This window comes from Ziziphus jujuba, chromosome 3, assembly GCF_031755915.1.
Source record: "Ziziphus jujuba cultivar Dongzao chromosome 3, ASM3175591v1".
Lineage (NCBI taxonomy): Eukaryota > Viridiplantae > Streptophyta > Magnoliopsida > Rosales > Rhamnaceae > Ziziphus > Ziziphus jujuba.
Genome location: NC_083381.1, coordinates 10,493,459 through 10,513,598, shown reverse-complemented (window position 1 = coordinate 10,513,598; position 20,140 = coordinate 10,493,459). Strand labels below are relative to the sequence as shown.

General features: G+C 29.7%; 3 protein-coding genes and 1 non-coding gene across 4 annotated transcripts in view; 3 read left to right on the top strand and 1 right to left on the bottom strand.

Annotated features, from left to right (window-relative positions):
- LOC107422148 (putative lipid-transfer protein DIR1) overlaps nt 1–20,140 on the bottom strand; it is a 324,822-nt gene that overhangs the window by 275,731 nt on the left and 28,951 nt on the right. The window lies entirely within an intron of this gene.
- Nucleotides 3,384–7,786, top strand: LOC107422155 (protein CMS1). Its single transcript, XM_016031563.4, has 6 exons — nt 3,384–3,762; nt 4,604–4,799; nt 4,944–5,016; nt 6,222–6,271; nt 7,228–7,341; nt 7,486–7,786. The coding sequence occupies exons 1-6, from the start codon at nt 3,447–3,449 to the stop codon at nt 7,619–7,621; spliced, it is 885 nt and encodes a 294-aa protein (XP_015887049.3). The 5' UTR covers nt 3,384–3,446; the 3' UTR covers nt 7,622–7,786.
- Nucleotides 5,599–5,680, top strand: LOC112492440 (small nucleolar RNA Z122). The gene has a single exon (XR_003056824.1). It is a non-coding gene; the product is annotated as a small nucleolar RNA Z122 (small nucleolar RNA).
- LOC107422164 (mitochondrial import receptor subunit TOM40-1) lies at nt 10,497–15,902 on the top strand. The gene is made up of 11 exons (XM_016031572.4): nt 10,497–10,878; nt 11,194–11,275; nt 11,392–11,491; nt 11,588–11,683; nt 11,771–11,821; nt 13,050–13,115; nt 13,639–13,740; nt 14,122–14,190; nt 14,313–14,396; nt 15,220–15,315; nt 15,587–15,902. The coding sequence occupies exons 1-11, from the start codon at nt 10,743–10,745 to the stop codon at nt 15,641–15,643; spliced, it is 939 nt and encodes a 312-aa protein (XP_015887058.2). The 5' UTR covers nt 10,497–10,742; the 3' UTR covers nt 15,644–15,902.

Sequence of the window (20,140 nt, the reverse complement as noted above, 5' to 3'; positions counted from 1 at the left end):
AGAGATTTCTTTTTTTGTTCTTTTGACAAATATATAATGAAAGAGATATAGTTTAAGAATAATTGTGAAAAGAATAATATATAATTAAGGTTGAAATAAGTGTGAAAGAAGAGAAACTAGAGTGAGTATAAAATTAAAAAATATAAATGCAATTATTCCAAATAAATCTGTTAAGGATTTGTTTGGATGACAAAAGTGAAATAGCTTTCTTTTTTTTTTTCCTTTTAATTTTCTTTTAATTTTTTTAGAACAACAAAAGTGAAATAGCTTAAGAGACATTCAAAGACAAAATAATGTCACCTCTAGAATAAGTCAAATTATAGCTTTTTCAACATTGTCCAACAAGTACGTTGCAATGAATCTATGATCCCAGCCAACTTTTCCAAGATAAAACACCAACTTGAATCCATAAAACAATCATCAATTTCTCTTACTAATAATATTTTCCATTTTTGGGGGTAAAAAATTTATAATAAATCATGCAATACCATTTTCCATTTTGCAACAATAATTAGTATGTTATTGAATTAATTGCAATTTAGTATCCAAGAATTATGTCTTAGACTCTTAATTTTAAAACATTGCAATTTCAATCCTTTAAATTTTGATTTGTTGTATTTTGGTTAAATCATTTGCTTTTTGGCCAACAACAGCTAATATGGAGTCTAAATAAAGAGTACTAAAATACAAATTTTTAAAACTAGAAGGTCTAAACTATAACAAATTCAAATTAGATGGCCAAAACTATAATAAAGTAAACAAAATTGTAACGTGGGAAGAAACTACAAACTAGCATTAGTAATTAAAAAGTTCAATTGCATCAAAATATAACAAATTGAAATTTGAAAGCTTACACTACAACATTTAAATTTGAAGATTCAAAATGCAATTTTTTTTAAACTTCAAGATGCTAAATTGTTGTTAGCCCTATTTTATTCGACCTATTCCACAAGAGGAGGCTCCCAAGCATTTGGATACATCACTTTTGAATGATTTATTATTGTTGTTGGTCTTATTGCAATTCCTTTGGTATGCGTTTTGCTTTTGAAAGTGAATTGCTAGCTGTGATCAATATTGTTGGTTTTCCTAAAAAAAAAATTTCTTAGGATTGTCTTTGGATTAAGTGTGATTTAATTTATGTGGTTCATTTACTACAATTTTGTTCAACTGATGTTCCTTGGTGGTTGAGGGTAAGGTGGCTTAATTGTCTCTGCTATCTTAGCAAAATGACTTTTTAGGTCTCACATATCTTTTTCAGAAAAGATAATTGTGTTGCTGATATATATATGTGTATATATATATATATATATATATATATATATTTTTTTTTTTTTTTCTAATTTGGATGTTTCTTTTTTGTCAGATAAGTGGTTCAGCTTCATGACTTCTATTATTCTTTTCATTGTTTGTTTGGATATTTAGGAATGGGAATATTATAGATTTTATTTGATGGTTAGCCTTTCTTTTGTATGATATATACTTTTTTTTCCATATGATAACTTTCCTCATTGAAGGTTTTTATCCAAATGGTTTTAGTGAGATCGATTTTGGGTTGGTTTTGATCATTGTTGGTTTAATTTCTTTTTTTTTTTTTTTTAACTAAAAAAATGGCCTTTTGGGTCAGCATACTTCTTTTCCTTGTTATTTGTTTGGGTATTTAGAAATGAGAGTATTATAAATTTTATTAAATGGTTGGACCTTTTTTGGTATGATATATACTCTTTTTCCACATGATAACTTTTTCCATAAGTTTTTTATCCAAATGGTTTTAATCACAAATGAAGCTTATCATGTTTAAACCCACAATTTTAGATTTGCAAGATTATGGGACGGTGGATACCTTCCACTAGCTCTACCTTTTGGTTGTACTTTTATATGTTTATAATTCTATTATTATTATTATTTTTTTTTATTTTAACAATATTTATCTTAGATTTGGGAAAGGTGATGGAGGTGCCAAATGTCCTCTAGCTCTTTCTTTATCTTGGATGCTTGTCTTCTTCTTCTTCTTCTTCTTCTTCTTATTATTATTATTCAAATATAACTCTCACATATTCTCAGTGAAAAAGCAATTATCCATCTAATTGACTTACTAATCTAAATCCAACCTTGTTATTCCATTATTAGAATCATAGCATAAAAAATGATAATAAACAGTATATGAACTTACATTGCTGGTCAAAATGATAATAAAATCATAAGGAGATCAATATCCCATTCCTTAAAAAAAACTTTAACTTAGTCATCCAAATCACAGCCTTATAATTTCCCTGAGGATAAAAAAACTTATAAATCAATATTGTATATTATCTTCCATCAAAATAAAAATGGATAAATTGGCATTCTCCAAAGTAACACCCCTCATTAACCCATTTGAGTCACCATCAAAAATAATATTTGTCCCCTCTTTTCCAAACAATTATAGTGATGATACTTGGTCCTGCTTCCATTGTATGACCGGCAAAAAGATCTATCTACATTTATTCTAATCTTCAAATCCCATTGAATGTTTGAGACATATTTGTCCATTGAGAAAAAAAAAAAAATCAGTATCCATTATAGAAAATTAATAGATAGACATATAAAAAGATATAGCATCAAAAATATATAAGTTGAACATAGACAATGTATCAATCATCCATGATTTGGCTATCAGAAGCACAGTTGATTTTTTTTTTCCCTAGGATGAGGGCACAAGTAACATTGTGCCTTTGCTTTTATATATATAGCTATTGCAATTGTTGTTATGAAAAATATTTATTTTTTTTAACATATTTTTGCTTTACTTTCTCAAAAAAGTGAACCCAATAAAAATCATAAATAGAATGAACTCCTTTTATTTTATTTTGGGAAGAATTAAACTTTTTTTTTTTAGATGTTATTTTTTTGGGATAAATGTTGGAGTTCAATGGAAAATAGGATGATTGATGTTGTTTACTTTTGAGTGGAAAATGTTTTGACTTGTTAATCACTAAATGTTTTTTTTTTTTTTTTTTTGATATTTGGGTCTCTGAAATCGTATTTTATTTGAAAAATATTCTTTAAAATGTATAAATATGATTAGCTTAAAGACTATTTATAGAAGTGAAATTCATTTTAAAAAACATTTACACAACATTTGTGTAACCAAAAATTGAATTTAATAATTAAAATGTCAAAAATTGAAGTTTAAAACTAAAATGTTAAAATATGTTCAATAACCCTTGAAAAAAACCAGTCATTAGTAAAAAGGAATATATTAATCTTCTTTAACATAATTTTACTTTAATTTCATAAGATGTGAATAAAAAAAATATGCATTATTGATCGAAAATACAAGAGCATTTTTAAATAATTACAGTTATATATATATATATATATATTTTGAGAAATTTTGGTCACCATTGTCAATCTACAAGCCCTATTACTTGGGAAAAACCGGAGGCAGAGGAAAAAGGAAAAAAAAAATGGGGAGCCAAAAAGCAGAGAAGCCCTCAAAACCATCTTTGAAGAAAAACCCTAACCCTAACAAAAGAAAGCTTCTTGGTCCAAAAACAGTTCAGTCTAAGAAGAAGAAGAAGATTAAGCAACGCCTTGGTAAGACCAACGACAATGAAAACCCAGTTCAAAACAATGAAATCCAGCGACACCATGATTCACAAAACGACGACAACCAGAAGCTTCAACCGATATCAGGGTCAGCTCAGCTTAGGTTCTTTCTGGAACAGTTTCAATCTGCTAACGGCCTCCAACTTTCTTCTATAGAATTAGAATCCATCAAAGGTATCTACTGTTTTTTGGGTTTTAGGGTTTAGTGGCTATGTGATTGTATTTCTGTTTGGTTGCTGTGAAATTGTTGAGAAAGTTGAGAAATTTGGCACATTAACTACAAAAATGAAAAAAAAAAAAAAAAAAAAAAAAAGGCTTTCATGAAGCTGGATAAATGGACATTTTGATGAATAATGAGATAAAAATTTTATAAGTTTGAATATGGATTCGTGCCAGTATATATCCCATTTTCCCTTCAGAGTTCTCGAGCTGTGTTATTTGTTCATACGAGTTTTGAACAAAATGTCTAAATTTGAATACTAAATTATTTTGGAGATTGGGTCTTATGGATGAACAGTACCTTCCCTTGTGATTCTCATCTATCCAATGCGCCTATAGTGGACCCAATGTGGGAAAAGGGAAGAAAGGAGTAGAAAGGTGTAGAAAGAAAGAAGAAAGTTTAATGACATTTTGGTGGTAGTGGTTTGGGGATCGCTGCTGAAGCTATGTTAACCCGTTATTACATTGATATAAAATCATGTAATTTTGACTTTAAAAGGTGGTTAGTTAGATAATCATATCACAGAATTATAGTTAAAGCATGCAGTTATTTCTTTCACTGTTTATTTTGATTTCTAAGGGCAACACCAGTTTGTTGTTGATTTACTTATTTGGGTTCATGACCATATGCAGTGTGGGAATTGTTTTTGTTCATTACTATGCTATTTCAAGCATTTGGTTGGCTTTTCTTCTCTGATTTTTTTGTTCTTTGGAGACAAAATGTCTAGTGGTCATTATGTGTTAGATGAGTAACAAATAGTTATGTAATTAATATATTGATTTATTAATCATGCAGATACAAGTATGATGGAACTAACTCAAAGCACATACCAAGATTTGGATACCTTGGGGAAACATATGAAGGCGGCTTTTGGCTCATCATGGAAAGAAGTACTTTGTGAAAAGAAGCTTTCAGAAGGTAAAATTGAGCCGGGGAGTCCAGTGATCCTTGTTATTAGTTCATCTGCCTTGAGATCAATTGAGTTACTAAGGTGTGATAGCACTTCTTCAATATAATTTTATAATTTTTCTGGACGGTCTGTCTCATATGGATTCGTTTCCGTACAAAAATGTCTATGTGACACTTTTCCATTTTTCTTAAAACGAATATGATTTAATGATATTTGTTCCTCTAGGGGCATGCGATCCTTGACCAAGGAATGTCATGCAGCAAAGCTATTCTCAAAGCATATGAAGGTTGAAGAGCAGGTAGTTTCCTCTATTTCGTGATTCAATTTATTTTTAATGCTTACCATTTTTTTTTTTAAACTATTTCTGCCATGAAACTTTTGTTCATATATTTTAGTGGGAATTGCATGATTCATGAAGCTTGAAGGAATAAGTAACCAATACATGAGGGTTGCTTAATGAGACTGGAAATGCATGGTTTTGGCAAATGCTTGAATTTCATACTACTCATTAGTCATTTATGAATTTCATACATGCGTTATAAACATAGAAAAATTAGGAAAGTTTACCACGTTCAGTTATATGATGGGCCAAGGTCTTAAGAACTACCTTTTTTTGAGGATTGGGATTGAATTGAACTTCTAGGCCCATAACCAATTATGCGGTAAAAACTGAAATTTGATCTCTGAAGGTTGAGAAGATTGTACTTTGACATTGTTGGCTTTATCTTTGATGTTCTTGTATGTGATTTTGATCATAACATGTTATGGTTGTAATAATTTAAAATATCAAGGCTAGGCTTACTAGCATCTTTCTGGTATTATGCAGCATGTTGAACTTTGAAGTTTATCTTGCTTCCTTGACTAGTTGCTTACTCTGGAGTTTGGGATATGATGCAACTATATAATCATCAAAGGCGACAGCAATGCTGAATTGGCTATTTGCACGTCAGTCTGATCCCAACTCCCAAAATGGCATGTTAAAGTATTAATTTGACTTGGGAGTTTTTATTGAAGGTGGTGCATTCTTCCTGTTTCCAAAATCCATCACTTCACTAACATTTTTCGTTTTAGAGTTTTAAAAGATGGTTGGAATTCATGTAATATTTTAAAAATTTTCACAGCTAGGTTTACTAGCATCTTTCTGGTATCGTGCAGCATGTTGAGCTTTGAAGCATATCTTGCTTCCCTATTTAGGTGCTTACTCTGGAATTTGGGAAATGATGTGACTACATAATTATCAAATGTATCAGCAATGCTGAATTGTCTACTTGCATGCCGGTCTGATCGCAACCCTCATGTAGACACAGAATAAAGGATTAATTTTACTTGGAAGTTTTATTTGAAGGCACACCATCCTTTCTGTTTCCAAAATCCATCATTTTACTAACAAATTTTGTTTTAGTTTATAAAAGATGGTTGGATTTCATGTATTCATAATGTGGAGTTTGGCAAAAAATTTTGTGTTTCATTGTTTGTAATACTTTCCCTTTGCACTTGATGCAGGTATCCTTGTTAAAGAACCGTGTTAACATTGCCAGTGGTACACCAAGCAGGTTAATTATTAGTATTCACTAATTTGACATTATTTCTACTTAGTCGCTTACAGTTTAGCATCAGTTTAACACCAGCAACTTCTGATACTTGTGCTTAGATGCCTTTTCTTTCCTTTTAATAATGTGTTCAACTTTAACCAGATGATATATTTGGTCAACTTTATTGTTTGTGAAACAAGTCATTATTGTTTGTGAAACGAGTCAATGGTTTGATGTCATCAGTTGGGAACTCCTAAGCCGGAAAAAGGTTTTGCTCCCCTGTGTATTTATTGCTGCTGACATCCACTTTAGTGATCTTTGACATATGAAGGTTTTTTGGCATCCTCAATTGAATTCAGCTTAAGCAACATCAAAATGACCAGAAAAGCCTTGTGTGAACCCCTAATTGTATAGATGACTGCCCAGAGTACATATAGACTGTGCTAAGTTAGCAAATTGTAGACAATCAACCATATGTGAGAACTATAGTGAAGACCACATTCAACTCGAAAAGAATGAAGTAAAGTTTATTTAAGTGAGCTAGAAGATTGGATTGGGGAAAGTAGTTGATAAGTCCGAAATCTTGTAGTGAGCTACCATGGATGCGCTGGAAAGCCACAGTAGCTACCCAATGGGGGGCTGTAATTTTGGAATATATTCAGTGGATGGGGAGGCCATTAGCAAGAGAAGTCTTTAGTATAGTCCTGATATAGGACTTGGAACCTGTATAGCTAGCAAGTTGTTTCAAATGGGAAAATTGTTTTAGAATTTATTTCAAAAGTTGGAAAATGTTGGAGGAACTAAATCCCACTCTTTACTCAATGGTTGTTCTTGTTTTAATTTTGAGTTTGTAGAGTCATATTGCAAATGACATGTCTTCGATCTATTCTGTACGTTTTATTATTATTATTATTTTTTTAAGTTGTGTTCAAATTGGATAATATATATTTTTTGCTGCATGCTTCTCCCAATTCCAGGATAAAGAAGTTAATTGATATTGAAGCACTGGGGCTTTCGCGGTTGGCTGTTATCGTGCTTGACATAGAGCCTGATGTTAAAGGCTATTCCTTGTTTTCACTTCCACAAGTCAAGTATGTCTTCACCCTTATTGTTTTTACATGTCCATTGATTCATCAGAATCTCTCTCTCTCTCTCTCTCTCTCTCTCTCTCTCTCTCTTTTCATTTTATAATTATGATTTTACACTAGACATAGCTTATGCATTTTACTTGGCAGAGATGAATTCTGGGATTTGTACAAGAACTATTTTCACCAGCGACTTCTTCAAGGTTCTCTGCGTCTTTGCCTTTTCGGTCAATTACCAAATGGGACTGAATTTAAGGGGAAAAAGAGGAGGAAGCCTGATGAATGAGTTAGTATTTTCGCTTAAATTATAAAAATTTTGAGCCGAGTATTTTTCTGTTTTGCTGGCATTCGAGCCTGAGTGTTTTATGAGGCATGTATTTTCCCTTTTTTTTTTTGTGTATTAGAAGTGCATTAGCCTTTTTTATTTAATTTTATTATTATTATTCTTCTCTACTTTATCATTAACTTATTTTAGTCCTTCATAGATAGTTCATATGGCTTAAAAAGAGAAAAAGAAAAATAAAAAAAAGAAAGAAAGAAAGAAAGAAAGAATTCTTGCATTCATGGGATTAAGATGGAGTTTTCAAACGAATATATATATATATATATATATATATATATATATAAAGATATGTTTATAGAATTAGGTTCAATGTAAGGTCTTCTTTCTTTGGAGCCATATTAATTATTTCAAATTCAAATGGTAAAATATGGATATAATGATATATTAAAATCTATTAATAAAAATAAGAGATATTGGCCTGAGGAAAAAAGATCTACATTCCTCTCCTTTTTCTTTTTAATTTCTTCATTTTTAGTACACATATCAATTGCGCATCCGATAAACTACTCTATGGCCGAGGTTTGGCAATCCGTTTTCATGAATTCTCAAGACCACTCATTGACCTGCCTCTTCTTATTTGTCTTCTCTGCAATTTTGTGTGTGTTAGAAAATGCTTTCTTTATTTTGGGGGTTTATCAAATGGAAGTGTGTGCAGAGGAATAAAAAAATTTGGATCTTTACTCTGTGTCTTCATGGGTTTTGCTGTTAAAATTGAGACTTTTGGTTTTCATGAGGTTTGTGTTGGGAAATTCTGTAGATGAAAATAGCATTCTTCACATCTCCAACATGAAAAATGAGAGCAATTAAAAAGAGATTTTAATCTTGAATTTGATAGTTGTCGGAGAAATATTAGCAACAAAGAGTTATAATTATATATTCTGAAATTCTCATGATTTTCTTGCATTTTGAAGATATTGAGTTTTCAATTCATTACACTTGCATTTCCTGTCCCCTAAATTGAAAGATTTCAGCCATTATTACAGATCTTAGAAGCTGAAAGATCAAGCCGAACTCTTTCCTTCGCAATTGCATAAGTTTGAAATAATCGAAAAAAAAAAATGAACTATATAGTTTATTTTGCATTCATGCCCCTTTTTTTTAAATATAACTTTAAATTTTAACTTTTAAGGTAATATAAAAAGGTATAATTTGAGTCTAATTATATATATATATATATATATATATGTGTGTGTGTGTGTTTATTGTAAATTAGGATAATCTTCTCAATAAAATTTAATATATAGTATTTCATTTAGTTCAAAAACAAATTTTTCTAATAATATGCTCCTATTTTAAACCTTGTGTGAGATGTCCATTCTTTCACAAATTATTTATTTATTTTTTACTCTTTTTCATTTAGATGTATAACCTTCTTTGTATTATTTTATTGGGTTTGAAAACTACTGTCGAATTCTGTAATGTTCCTTATAATACAAGTTTTATTATGAAAAAAAAAACAATGTATATGATATAATACATGTTTTGGCATAAAGAAAGATGTCTTTATACAAGTGACCATCTAGTGGAACTGTTTTTGGCACTTCACAATAACAAATATATTTATGTATGAAATTTTCTAAATTAACAGATGAGTTTTAAAAAATAAATAAATAAATAAACAAACAATTAGAGCTCAAATATATGTGGTGGGTGAAAATTTTTTTGAAAAATTAAGTTACTAAAAGTATAAAAGTAGAAAATCTACGGCTGGGCTGACACCAATCAACAATTGCAACACCACATGATATCATATGGCATTTGAGGACTGGTGCTGGCCCTAATTTTGGTCTAAACTTAACAATGTTGCTGAGGAGATCTATTTTTTCAATTATGGTTTCTTTTTTTTTCTTTTTCTTTTTTTTCCTTCTTCTTTTAAGATTTATCATTTGTATAAATAAATATTGTTAATTTTAGCTTGTGATAAAAACGAAAACAAGATAAATTAAACTTATTTCATGTTAATTGTTTTCCGAGAAATTATAGTCATATGAAAAGTATAGAAAAAACACACCTCAATTACATCTAACACACTACAAAACCAAACTTGATTACTAAGTTACATTATTTGAAAAAATTACTAGAAAACTAAATATTAATAAACTGTTTTTTTTTTGGGGCAACAATTAACAAGTAAACTTTTGAATTAATAATTAAAACTCAATAATAGATAAGCCAATTTGATAATATTATATCAGTTGATAAACATCTTGGTTTTTGTAACATTATTCTTTAGCATCAAAGCAAACCATACCAATTTAAGTCCATTGATATGTAAAGTAATTCTTGCATAGAAACTATAGATTTTCAATGATGATGGACACCATGCCATGATTCAACTGGTTTTATAAAGTGGTTATTGGTAACTTATAAATACTTATATAAGATGGTGGAACATCAAATTCATATTAAGAAAAAGAAAAAAAAAAAAAAAAAACCTTTTATCCTTCATTTTTTAATAGATAAAAGACTATTCTAATAAAGTGTAAGTAAAGATATATTATCATCTAGTTGTTCTATTTATGTTGTATAAGAAAAATTAAAAACAAATTATGTTTTTGATCTCACTACCTCTATAATTACCGTACCAAATTTCGGGTTAGAACTTGCATTTAATATCTTAATTCTGTAAAAAAATTTATTAGAATTTGGAAAAAAAAAAAAAAAAAAGTGTTTTACAAGGCTAGGGGAAACAAAAATCAAAGAGGGCTGGACCTGGATCGGGTCAATGGGTAAGATAAAACGGGTCGTGTTTGTTTGCAATCTCATTGACTTGCTCACTTACCACCAACCCAAAAAAGGGGCTTGTCTAGGGTTTTAGATGGTAGCCTTATTTTTTATTTTTTTGTTATTTAAGAAATCGTTTTTTGGGGTTTAGAGGGAGATTTCCTTTTCTTCTTCTTCTTCTTCTTCTCTCTCTCTCTCTCTCTCTATATATATATATGGAATATTATTTTTCATTGAATATTTCTTTGAGATAGCTCAGATTTCGTTCTCTGTATTAGCTCTTTAGCGTCTTTTTTCCGAAGGAAGTAAATTGAGAAAAAAAGCATAGTAGAGAGCAGCAATGGCGGGTCTTGCTTCTAATACTAGTGCTTCTGCTACTGCCACTGCAATTCCTGATGCGAAAAAGAATGAGAAAGTTGATTACTTGAATCTCCCTTGTCCTATACCCTATGAAGAAATCCATCGTGAAGCTTTGAGTGAGTCTTTTTTTTAATTCATTGTTTTTCAGTTCAAGATTGCTTTCTTGCTTTATTGGGTATCTTTTATTTTGTAAAAAATATGATTTTTGCTTGGGGATGGTTTTGGATTTTCTGTTTCTCATTGTAGAAAAGATGTATAGTCTTATACTTCGATCTTGTGTTTGAAGAGCTTGTACTAGGAGTTGCATTGTTGAGAATTTGGGATGAAAGGAAGTATAATTCCTGAAAATCAGCGTTTGGTTTTGGTGGGTTCTTATTTCTGGTATTGGCAAACTTATGTTGAAAGTGTTTTGTGTTTGTGTGTGTGTGCAGCGTCTTTAAAGCCTGAACTATTTGAGGGGATGCGCTTTGATTTTATTAAAGGACTAAATCAGAAGTTCTCACTTAGTCACAGGTTGTATCGGCCTTTCCTCAATATGGTTCTGTTTTCACTTGTTGTTACTCTTTCCTTGTTTGAAATATGAATCTTGATGATAAGTTGATAACTATGATTTGTTAACCCAAAACCAGTTTGTCGATGGGACCATCGGAGATACCTTCCCAGTCTTCTGAAGTCGTTAAAATCCCCATTTCTAACTATGAGTTTGGCGCCAACTTTATTGACCCAAAGGTGACTGAGCACTTAATTTAAGTTGTCCTTTCTTGACCTTTTTATGTTCATAACAAGTTTCATGTGAACTGCGTGGCATGGATTTGTGTCTTATAGTTGATGCTTTTCGGGAGAGTAGCGACTGATGGGAGGGTAACTGCAAGAGTGAAGTGCGATTTGACAGAAAATCTTGCTTTGAAGGCTAATGCACAGGTAATATGAAAAAAGATTGATGCAATGTTGACAGTGAAGTGTCATCTGTAAGCTAGTTGATTAACTTTTTCTCGTGTTCCTTTCCAGCTTGTCAAGGAGCCACATATGTCACAGGGCATGATCCATTTTGATTACCAGGTACTGTTCTGTTTTTGTGAAAATATATTACACTTCACTAATTTTGGGAAGGTTATGTTTCAGATTCTCATTTCCATTTCAATAATATAAATAAACACATTAAAGTGAGAGAGTATAGAGGAAGGGGGAGGGGTAGAGGGAGAGAGACACTAAATTCCTATTGTAGTAGATGTCTACATGTGCTAATTTTCAAGTGTTTAAATTGCTTTAGTATTTGTTAGTGTGCTTGTGTTGCAGTGCTCATTTACAAGTGGTTTTTAATAGCTTTGTTAATTGTTATTATTGTCTGTGGTTGTGTTGCATTTGTTGTTGGTATCAAGTAGGCTGGTAAGAGGTATTGTCCAACTTGTTTATTAAAATCTGATGTTTATGAGAAGTATGAACGATTAGGAGCTAACGGTGGTTCTGGACTTTATCAAAACATTATGATGCAACCATGAGAGGTTTAGAGAAGAGATGACTTCGTAGGGTTGAGTGTGCTTGGCCATAAGAAGCTTTGTATAAAATCTTTCTTTATAGGCTTTAGTTTTAACTGTCTTCAACTGTATTTGTTGCCATGCCAGGAAATTTGGCATGTAAATGTGCCACTCATGATGTCTTTTTTCACCTTTGACTTTGTTAAAGGGAAGATTTTAATGACTCTTCAATTATATTGGGCAGTTGTACTTGTCAATTGGTGTTTTATGTGCAACTACTCTAACAACCTTTCTATGATTGATCTCAAAAGAAAAAATGATTTGTTCATAAAGTGGTATTTCCTGCATCTTTCTTTTCACATCCAGTGAACTTATAGCAGCATTTTAGTTCTTCTACTTGTTTTAGGACATGTACAATTACTATATGGTAAGTTTCTGTTATCTGATCTCTCAGATATAATGACATTGATAGCAACCTTTGAATCTGGTACATCCATTAGATAGATACTTAGAGTTACACGTTGCTTTTAATACATTTATACTTTTCAAGAACTAAGTTGATCAGAGCCTCAAGTTGTTGATTAATTGGTTGTGCTATCTTTAGTATCATTTTCACTTTCATCGCTGACACCGCCAAATTATTTGCATACACATTTTGGTTATTTATTTATTTATTTTTATATATGAGTATTGTTATTTAATTTGAGTTGGTGTATACTTGGTAATTTTTCTGAGCTATATTTTTTAACTTATAAAATGTAATGCTTTTCCAAACTTATGAACCACTTATGAACCCATTTTTATCGGTACAGGGCAGAGACTACAAAACACAGTTTCAAATAGGGAATGGTGCATATTTGGGGGCAAATTACATTCAGGTAAGCTGTTGGCTTTATATAATGCATTACAAAAGAAGGTCTGCATATCTAATCTTAATTTGGATTGTCTAGAATCTTGCGTTAAAAAATTTCTTCTCATGAATATATGATTATGATGAAGAGGTCCCCATGCTTAATTGGGAATGTGTTTTTGGTTTAGGAAACACATAATTCTTCACTGTCTAACGTGAAAGAGTGGTGTCCTCTTTTCGTCTTTATAATTTTTCTCATTGATTTGTCAAGAATTTCAATTGATTGTTTTAATAGTAGCAACAAGACAATTTATTTCAACCCTGATATAAGACCTAAGTATGTTAATTCCATTTTTATGAACCAGATGCATGAATACTAGTATTTGATTATTCTCCTACTAAGGTTTTTGGCATGGTGGCATTTATTCACACCTTTCTTTTCAGTATAGTTTAATGTAGATGGCATTCTAGAAGTGCCAAAAATTTTATGTGGTTTAGCCAATTGCATTAGCAGCTTCTCCCTCTAAACAAAATTGCTTATTGTTTTTCAGAGTCTGACTCCCCATCTGTCTCTGGGTGGCGAAGTGTTTTGGGCCGGTCAGCCTCGAAGGTCTGGTGTTGGATATGCTGCTAGATACAACACAGACAAGATGGTTTGTTACATGAAATGCTATATGATCATTGTGGCTAAATTTTTTTGCCTTCGCAATTTTTGTTATTTTTATTCTAATTATGTAGTTATTCTATGTAATAATCTATATTTCTTACATGTTCTAAATCTTCCATCAGGAAGGTGGTGCATGAAGACCTAAAAGTTACCCTAAAATTCAGTTGCTTTATGTAATTATTCTTGATTATGGAATTTTTTTTATAAGTCTTTTCAAATAAGTAGACCTAGAAATTACTAAAGAATTATTCTTGGCTTGTCCTCTCTTAATTGTGTTTAAATATCCTTTATCCCTCTCTCACATATATTTGATGGATATCTGAGACATGCAGTAGGATTTAACTGGTTATGTGATGTCTTCTTACAGGTTGCCACAGGGCAAGTTGCTAGTACAGGACTTGTCGCTCTGACCTATGTTCAAAAAGTATGCGAGAAGGTAAGTAAATTGATAGGCAAAAACAAATATTTTGGTTATGAAGCTCTATCTTTTACACATTTATCTCCCTTACAGGTTTCTCTAATGAAGCTTTATCTTTTACATATTTGTCTCCCTTACAGGTTTCTCTAGCAACAGACTTCATGTACAACTACATTACGAGGGAGGCCACAACCAGTTTTGGTTATGATTATATTCTTCGGCAGGTTATATTCTGGAGATCTTAATAATTTATTTTGTTGCGAATATGATTCACATAGTTGTTTATGGGTTTTGAAAAGTGTATTTCTTTTTGGTAAATATTTGAATAATGTATTTAGCCATAGATCTTGAGCATCTGAATGCTCCAGAAACCATTAATGTTTGATAATTGCCACAAGCTATCTTGTTCAAGCATATTAAAAACTTGCCTTTTTTGTTCAGTGTTTATTAACTTATATTATTGGTTCCTATATGAACTTGTAACAATTACAAAATACTCTCATATTATTGGTTCCCATATGAACAAGAAACAATGAGAAAGAGTGTCTTATATTTGGGGTCCCATGTGAGCAAGAAATAGTCAAAATTAATGTTCTATGTATGTGTGTGCATGTGTGTGTGTGTGTTATTGGTTCCCCATATGGGACAAGAATGATTGTTACGCTATGATTTGATGATAATATTTGACAAAGTTTATTGAATGTAGAAAAATTGTAACCAGCAAGTAATTGTTATAGATTGGTCTGGCTGATGAGATTGTCTAGGTTAGTTAATAGTGCTCATTCCCCCCACCATGCCATTCGCTGCAGTTCATTCTGTTTTTCTTTTTTCTTTTTTTTTTTTAATGGTTAATTTAGTCCTACCAATAGAAAAAGTGGGACAAATTGCTGTTTCCGGATCAACTCAAAGAGCTTGTCATGATTTCTTACTCCCATAAGAAATTGATACTAGACTAGAATTTTGTGCTTGGATGGATAATCATCAGTTGTCTTTTTTTAAAATTTCATGAATCATCAGTCTTCTTGACTTTTGTTATTGTTGTTACAGTGCCGTCTTAGAGGAAAGATAGATTCCAATGGTGTGACGTCTGCTTATCTGGAAGAGCGATTAAGTATGGGTCTTCATTTTATTCTTTCTGCAGAGGTAAGGATCAACTTTTTGATTATTCATGTCTATATACAGCAAATAGGGCAACCATTCTTTTACTAAGACCTTCAACTATACCTTTAATATTGTTTATATGAAAAACTTGGCACGAACGGAGGGAAACACCCAATATGCGTATCGAGGTTCTTTGATCATCCTTGGCTGTGATTGTGTGGTTAACCTGTCTTATTCAGACTGTTGCTTTTTGTAGTCCTTCCTGTATTGTTAATTTTCTCATTTTGAAATATTTTTTTTGTTCCCCTCGCAGTTGGATCACAAGAGGAAAGATTACAAATTTGGATTCGGAATGACCGTCGGAGAGTAGTAGATTATCAGGACCTGATGCTGTTCTGTTCTTTCTTTTTTGCTTTTATTTTATTTTTTTTTGGTACCCATTATTTCTAGTGACTAAGAGAGCTCTTATCCGCCTTTGATTTTTCCAACTGTTGAGTAGAAAATCAAATTTGTACCTTATTCCGGGTAACATTTTGTGGGCAGCATCAAATTGCAGCAATGCTTTTTAGCAGGCACTGTTTATGGATATTTAAGATATAAAAGATCTTCTCTTCTTTAGCATTGTAGAATGAGGTTCTAGAATAATGACCCAAAAAAAAAGAAAAAAAAAAAAGGGGATTGTTTTGGCAGCCATATTCACCAGCATTGATGAAAACTGATGGAGCTCCGCATTGAATAGCCTTTGCAATTTTTTAATTTTTAATTGTTATTGGGGTGTGACCATTCAAATCTTTGTAAAATAAGTGGAGGAAACAGTAGTTTTGTCACTAATTGTTCCTGTATGGAGAGAGTTCCTTCCCAAATTCCTTCACAACCATGAACAAAACTTTATTTCGGTAAGGAGCTGCTTTCACAAAGATTACATATTTTTGTGATTCTGTTTTAAAGATAATGTTACTAGAGGTTTCTAAATTATATTATTAGTAACATTTGGTCTTGTAATTTTTATTTTTATTTTTATTTTGTTTTTTGGGTGACAAAGTGCTTCCTTTTTTTATTTTTTTGAAATATTTACAATAATTTTCGCCAACATCCCTAATTGCTTCTTTATTTTTTTTTGGAACATTTACAATAATTATTATTATTATTATTATTTTTTTTTTTTTGTATTTTGGTTTTTCAAATCTATAATCTTTTAGTCATAGATATAAATGGTTTATCAATTTAAGTCAATATCATTTGAAGGACAAACTACTTCCTAATTTGATAATTTATTACATCTTTAGTTGTTAACTAATTTTTCATCCATAATTCCATTATTATTATTAGTGATCAAAGTAAAACTTTGTATAATTTAGAGATCACAAAAAAAAAAAAAAAGAAAAAACTAAATAATATTTTTTAAATATATATTTTTAATAGAAAATAATTGTTTATCAATAATTATTTAAAAATGTCAAAAAATATTTTTCGTCCTAGAAAATCATAAAAAGATAAAAATATAAAACTATGTATATCTTATTTTCCAAAATTTATTCTTAAAATCAAATGCCATTTAGTTAATTTTTTTTAATATACTTCATTTATTTATTGTAATTAAAATATATTTTTGAATTAAAAAATAAAAAAGAAAAAATTGAATTTTTTTAACCATTTATAATAATTTCCCTTCAGCTCAATGCCTTGAATCAATGACTAGGAATGTCAATTTACCCCGCTCATCCCCGAAACCGTGGTGCACCGCCCCTAATGGGGTGGTTTTTGTCCGAAAATTCGGAGATGCGGGGCGGGCTCGGGGCAAATACCTAAAAACCGAGTCGGGAACGGGCCGGGGACGGGGAATAATAACCCCGCCCCGAATCCGCCCCGATATATATATATATTATTTATTTATTATTTTTTTTATAAAATTTTATTTATGTAAAATCATTTTCTTCTTTTTTTTAATTTATTTTTCTAAATATGTATTTTATTATAATTGTAAATTTGTTCCTTAATGTATTTTATTATATTTTTATTGCATTGTAGTCATTTTCTTTATATTTTAATCATAAAATAATTTTTTTATATAAATTTTTAAAAAAAATATCAATTAAAAAACAAAATGGGGAAAACCGTCCCGCCCCGTCCTTGCCCCGCAAAATTCCCGATCCCGCCCCGCACCTAAAAAAACGGAGAAAATCGCGGGGATGGGATGTAAAATTCCTCGCGGGGACGGGAACGGGATTTTAAAAACCGACCCCGCCCCGTCCCGTTGACATCCCTATCAATGACGTCTCAGCCTAAGTATGCCTTGAATCAATGACTTCTCAGCATAAGTATGAGTACTAAATTTTTAAAATTATTTGAGAGAATATAAAATAGAAAACAATATAAAATTTTAAATTGTTTATAAATTATTACCATAAGTTATAAAAAAAAAATTATTAAATAAATGAAGCAAGAAGAAACTTCACTAAATGACATTTGATTTTAAAAATAAAAAATTATTAACTAATAATTTATACGGTTTTAAAATTTTTATCTTTTTAAAAAACATTTCAAACAATAAAGTTATTTTCCATTTTTATTTTCATGATTTTATTAAAAAATCATTTTTAATATTTTTAAATAATTTTCAATATATTATTTAAAAATATGTTTAAAAATATTATTTATGTATTTTTAGTGTTTATTGCACATGTGGTCCCTATGCTGTATAAAAATATCATTTTGGTCCCTCATATAACGGAATTCTTGATAGAAAGTTAGTTAGGGACTAAGTAGCTACAAATTAACAAGTTCAAAAATCAATTTATACAAAAAATAATAATAATAATAATAATAAATTGAGGATTTAAATGTTATTGACAGTATAGTTTGCGGGCATTTAGTGTTATTGTCCTTATGCTTTATTATTATTATTATTATTATATTATATTTATTTTTTAAAATAGCAAAGACGGTTGTGTTGATATTATATTATTTCTGAATTTGTTTTTTGTTTTATGTGTTTGTTTTTTTAACCTTCGTTTTATAGGTTATGCTTTCATGTTGGAAACTACAATTTTGATATAATCCAAGCAATCTTGCAAAAAAAAAAAGTCCAAAATGATTAATTTGGATTTGGTTTTTAACACTATCCAATTTGGCTTTTGGATGGATTAGGTTGATCATGTGAAATAATTTTGAAAATATTATAAAAATATTCCTTTATTAATATCCATATTCCAATTTCTATCGTTAACCCTTTTTGAAAGTTTCAAAACTGTTTTTTCTTTTTTCTTTTTGGTTGGTTAATCCTTTCAAAACTATTGTATGGTATCAAATTATCCCTTCTCAAAAACTTTGTTAGAATTTGATGAAATTGATTAAAATCCAAATTGGGTATTTTTATAAACAATATATTTATACATTTTTTTGGGAATAAAATTGATAGAATTAAATATTGATATTTACTTTTTTTGGTAAGTATTGCAATACTTTCTTAATTTAAAAATGAGGGAATATAACTTGAAACAATGTATTTAATTCCGAATCTAATAAATTTCAAAAGATTTTAAAAGTTTATGAGTATTTAATTAAGACTTTAATGAAATTCATATATGTTTAGGAATATTTAATTTAAATTTCAATAGACTTTTGGAAAGCCTATTAAAATTTAAAAGCATGTTCAATATGAATTTAGATTACTAGTTGGGTAATATAAAAATTGACATTGTTAAAATTTAAATAACATTAATAGACTATCTTTTTAAAATTTGTTATTCAATATTAATATGCAAAATTGTATTTATGGTTGTTAATTAATTACACAAGTTTTATTCTTTTTTTTTAAATAAAATTAACTTTTTAAGGAATTTTTTTTTTTAAAAAAAAATTTTAATGTTTGATAAACCCTTTTTTTTTTTTTGGGTCTTATCACATCGATTTAATATGATATTTAGACAAATCCATTACAGCTTTTTTTTTTTTTTTTTTAAGTGGCTATCTATTTTTTTTTTATATGGCAAAAAAAATCTAATAATAAACAAAGTCGTTGAAGATGCTTTATTGCCATTCAATTAAGAAGTTAGACTCATATTAGAATGACTCGATAATTTCATTATAAAGTTTTTCTTTATTAGCTTTTAGATAACATTAAAATTTAAAGTTTAAAATTCAAAAATAATAAAATATAGATTTAGTGAGATAATAAAATTTTATTTAGAAAAAATATTTTTTGTTTAAACCCTATAATTGATAAATATAATTTTAAATTTAGCATTTAATGTAATTTAAAAGCTAAAAAAAAAATTCTGATGTTAGTTATGATACTAAAAAACTGAATTGAATCAAGTTGTTCAATTACAATTTTATAGAATTTCATAAAAATCTAGAGCTATTTAAAATATTATTGATTTTAAAGTATTTTAAAAACTTATGAATTTTAATGGATTTAGTGAAATTTTAAAAGAAAAAGTAGAAATAAAACATTGTGCTTCAAATGCATCCTCTTCATCCCCTATAACAAAGATTTCATATATTTGTTTAGAATTACCACAGACTTTGTATAGATTCTATGGAATTCTATGAAAATCAATAAATTCATTTAAAATTTTTAACTCCCTTCAAATCCATAAAGCCTTAAAATGTGGGTTTAGAGGGTTTACCATTAGGTTAATTTTACTTGTTACATTAAATAATTTTATTGTTAATGTTATTTTTAATTTTTCTATCAATTTTGATCCAAAAATAGTTTTGATTTAAACACATATGGTTAAAATAAGCAACCAATTTGAGCTTTAGTGATTTAATCTGGCCAATTTTAGCAAAAGAATAAAAAAAAAAAAGAAAGTGATTTCTTATTATGCAAGGTTTCTGTAGGAAATTGTTTCAAGACAAAAAA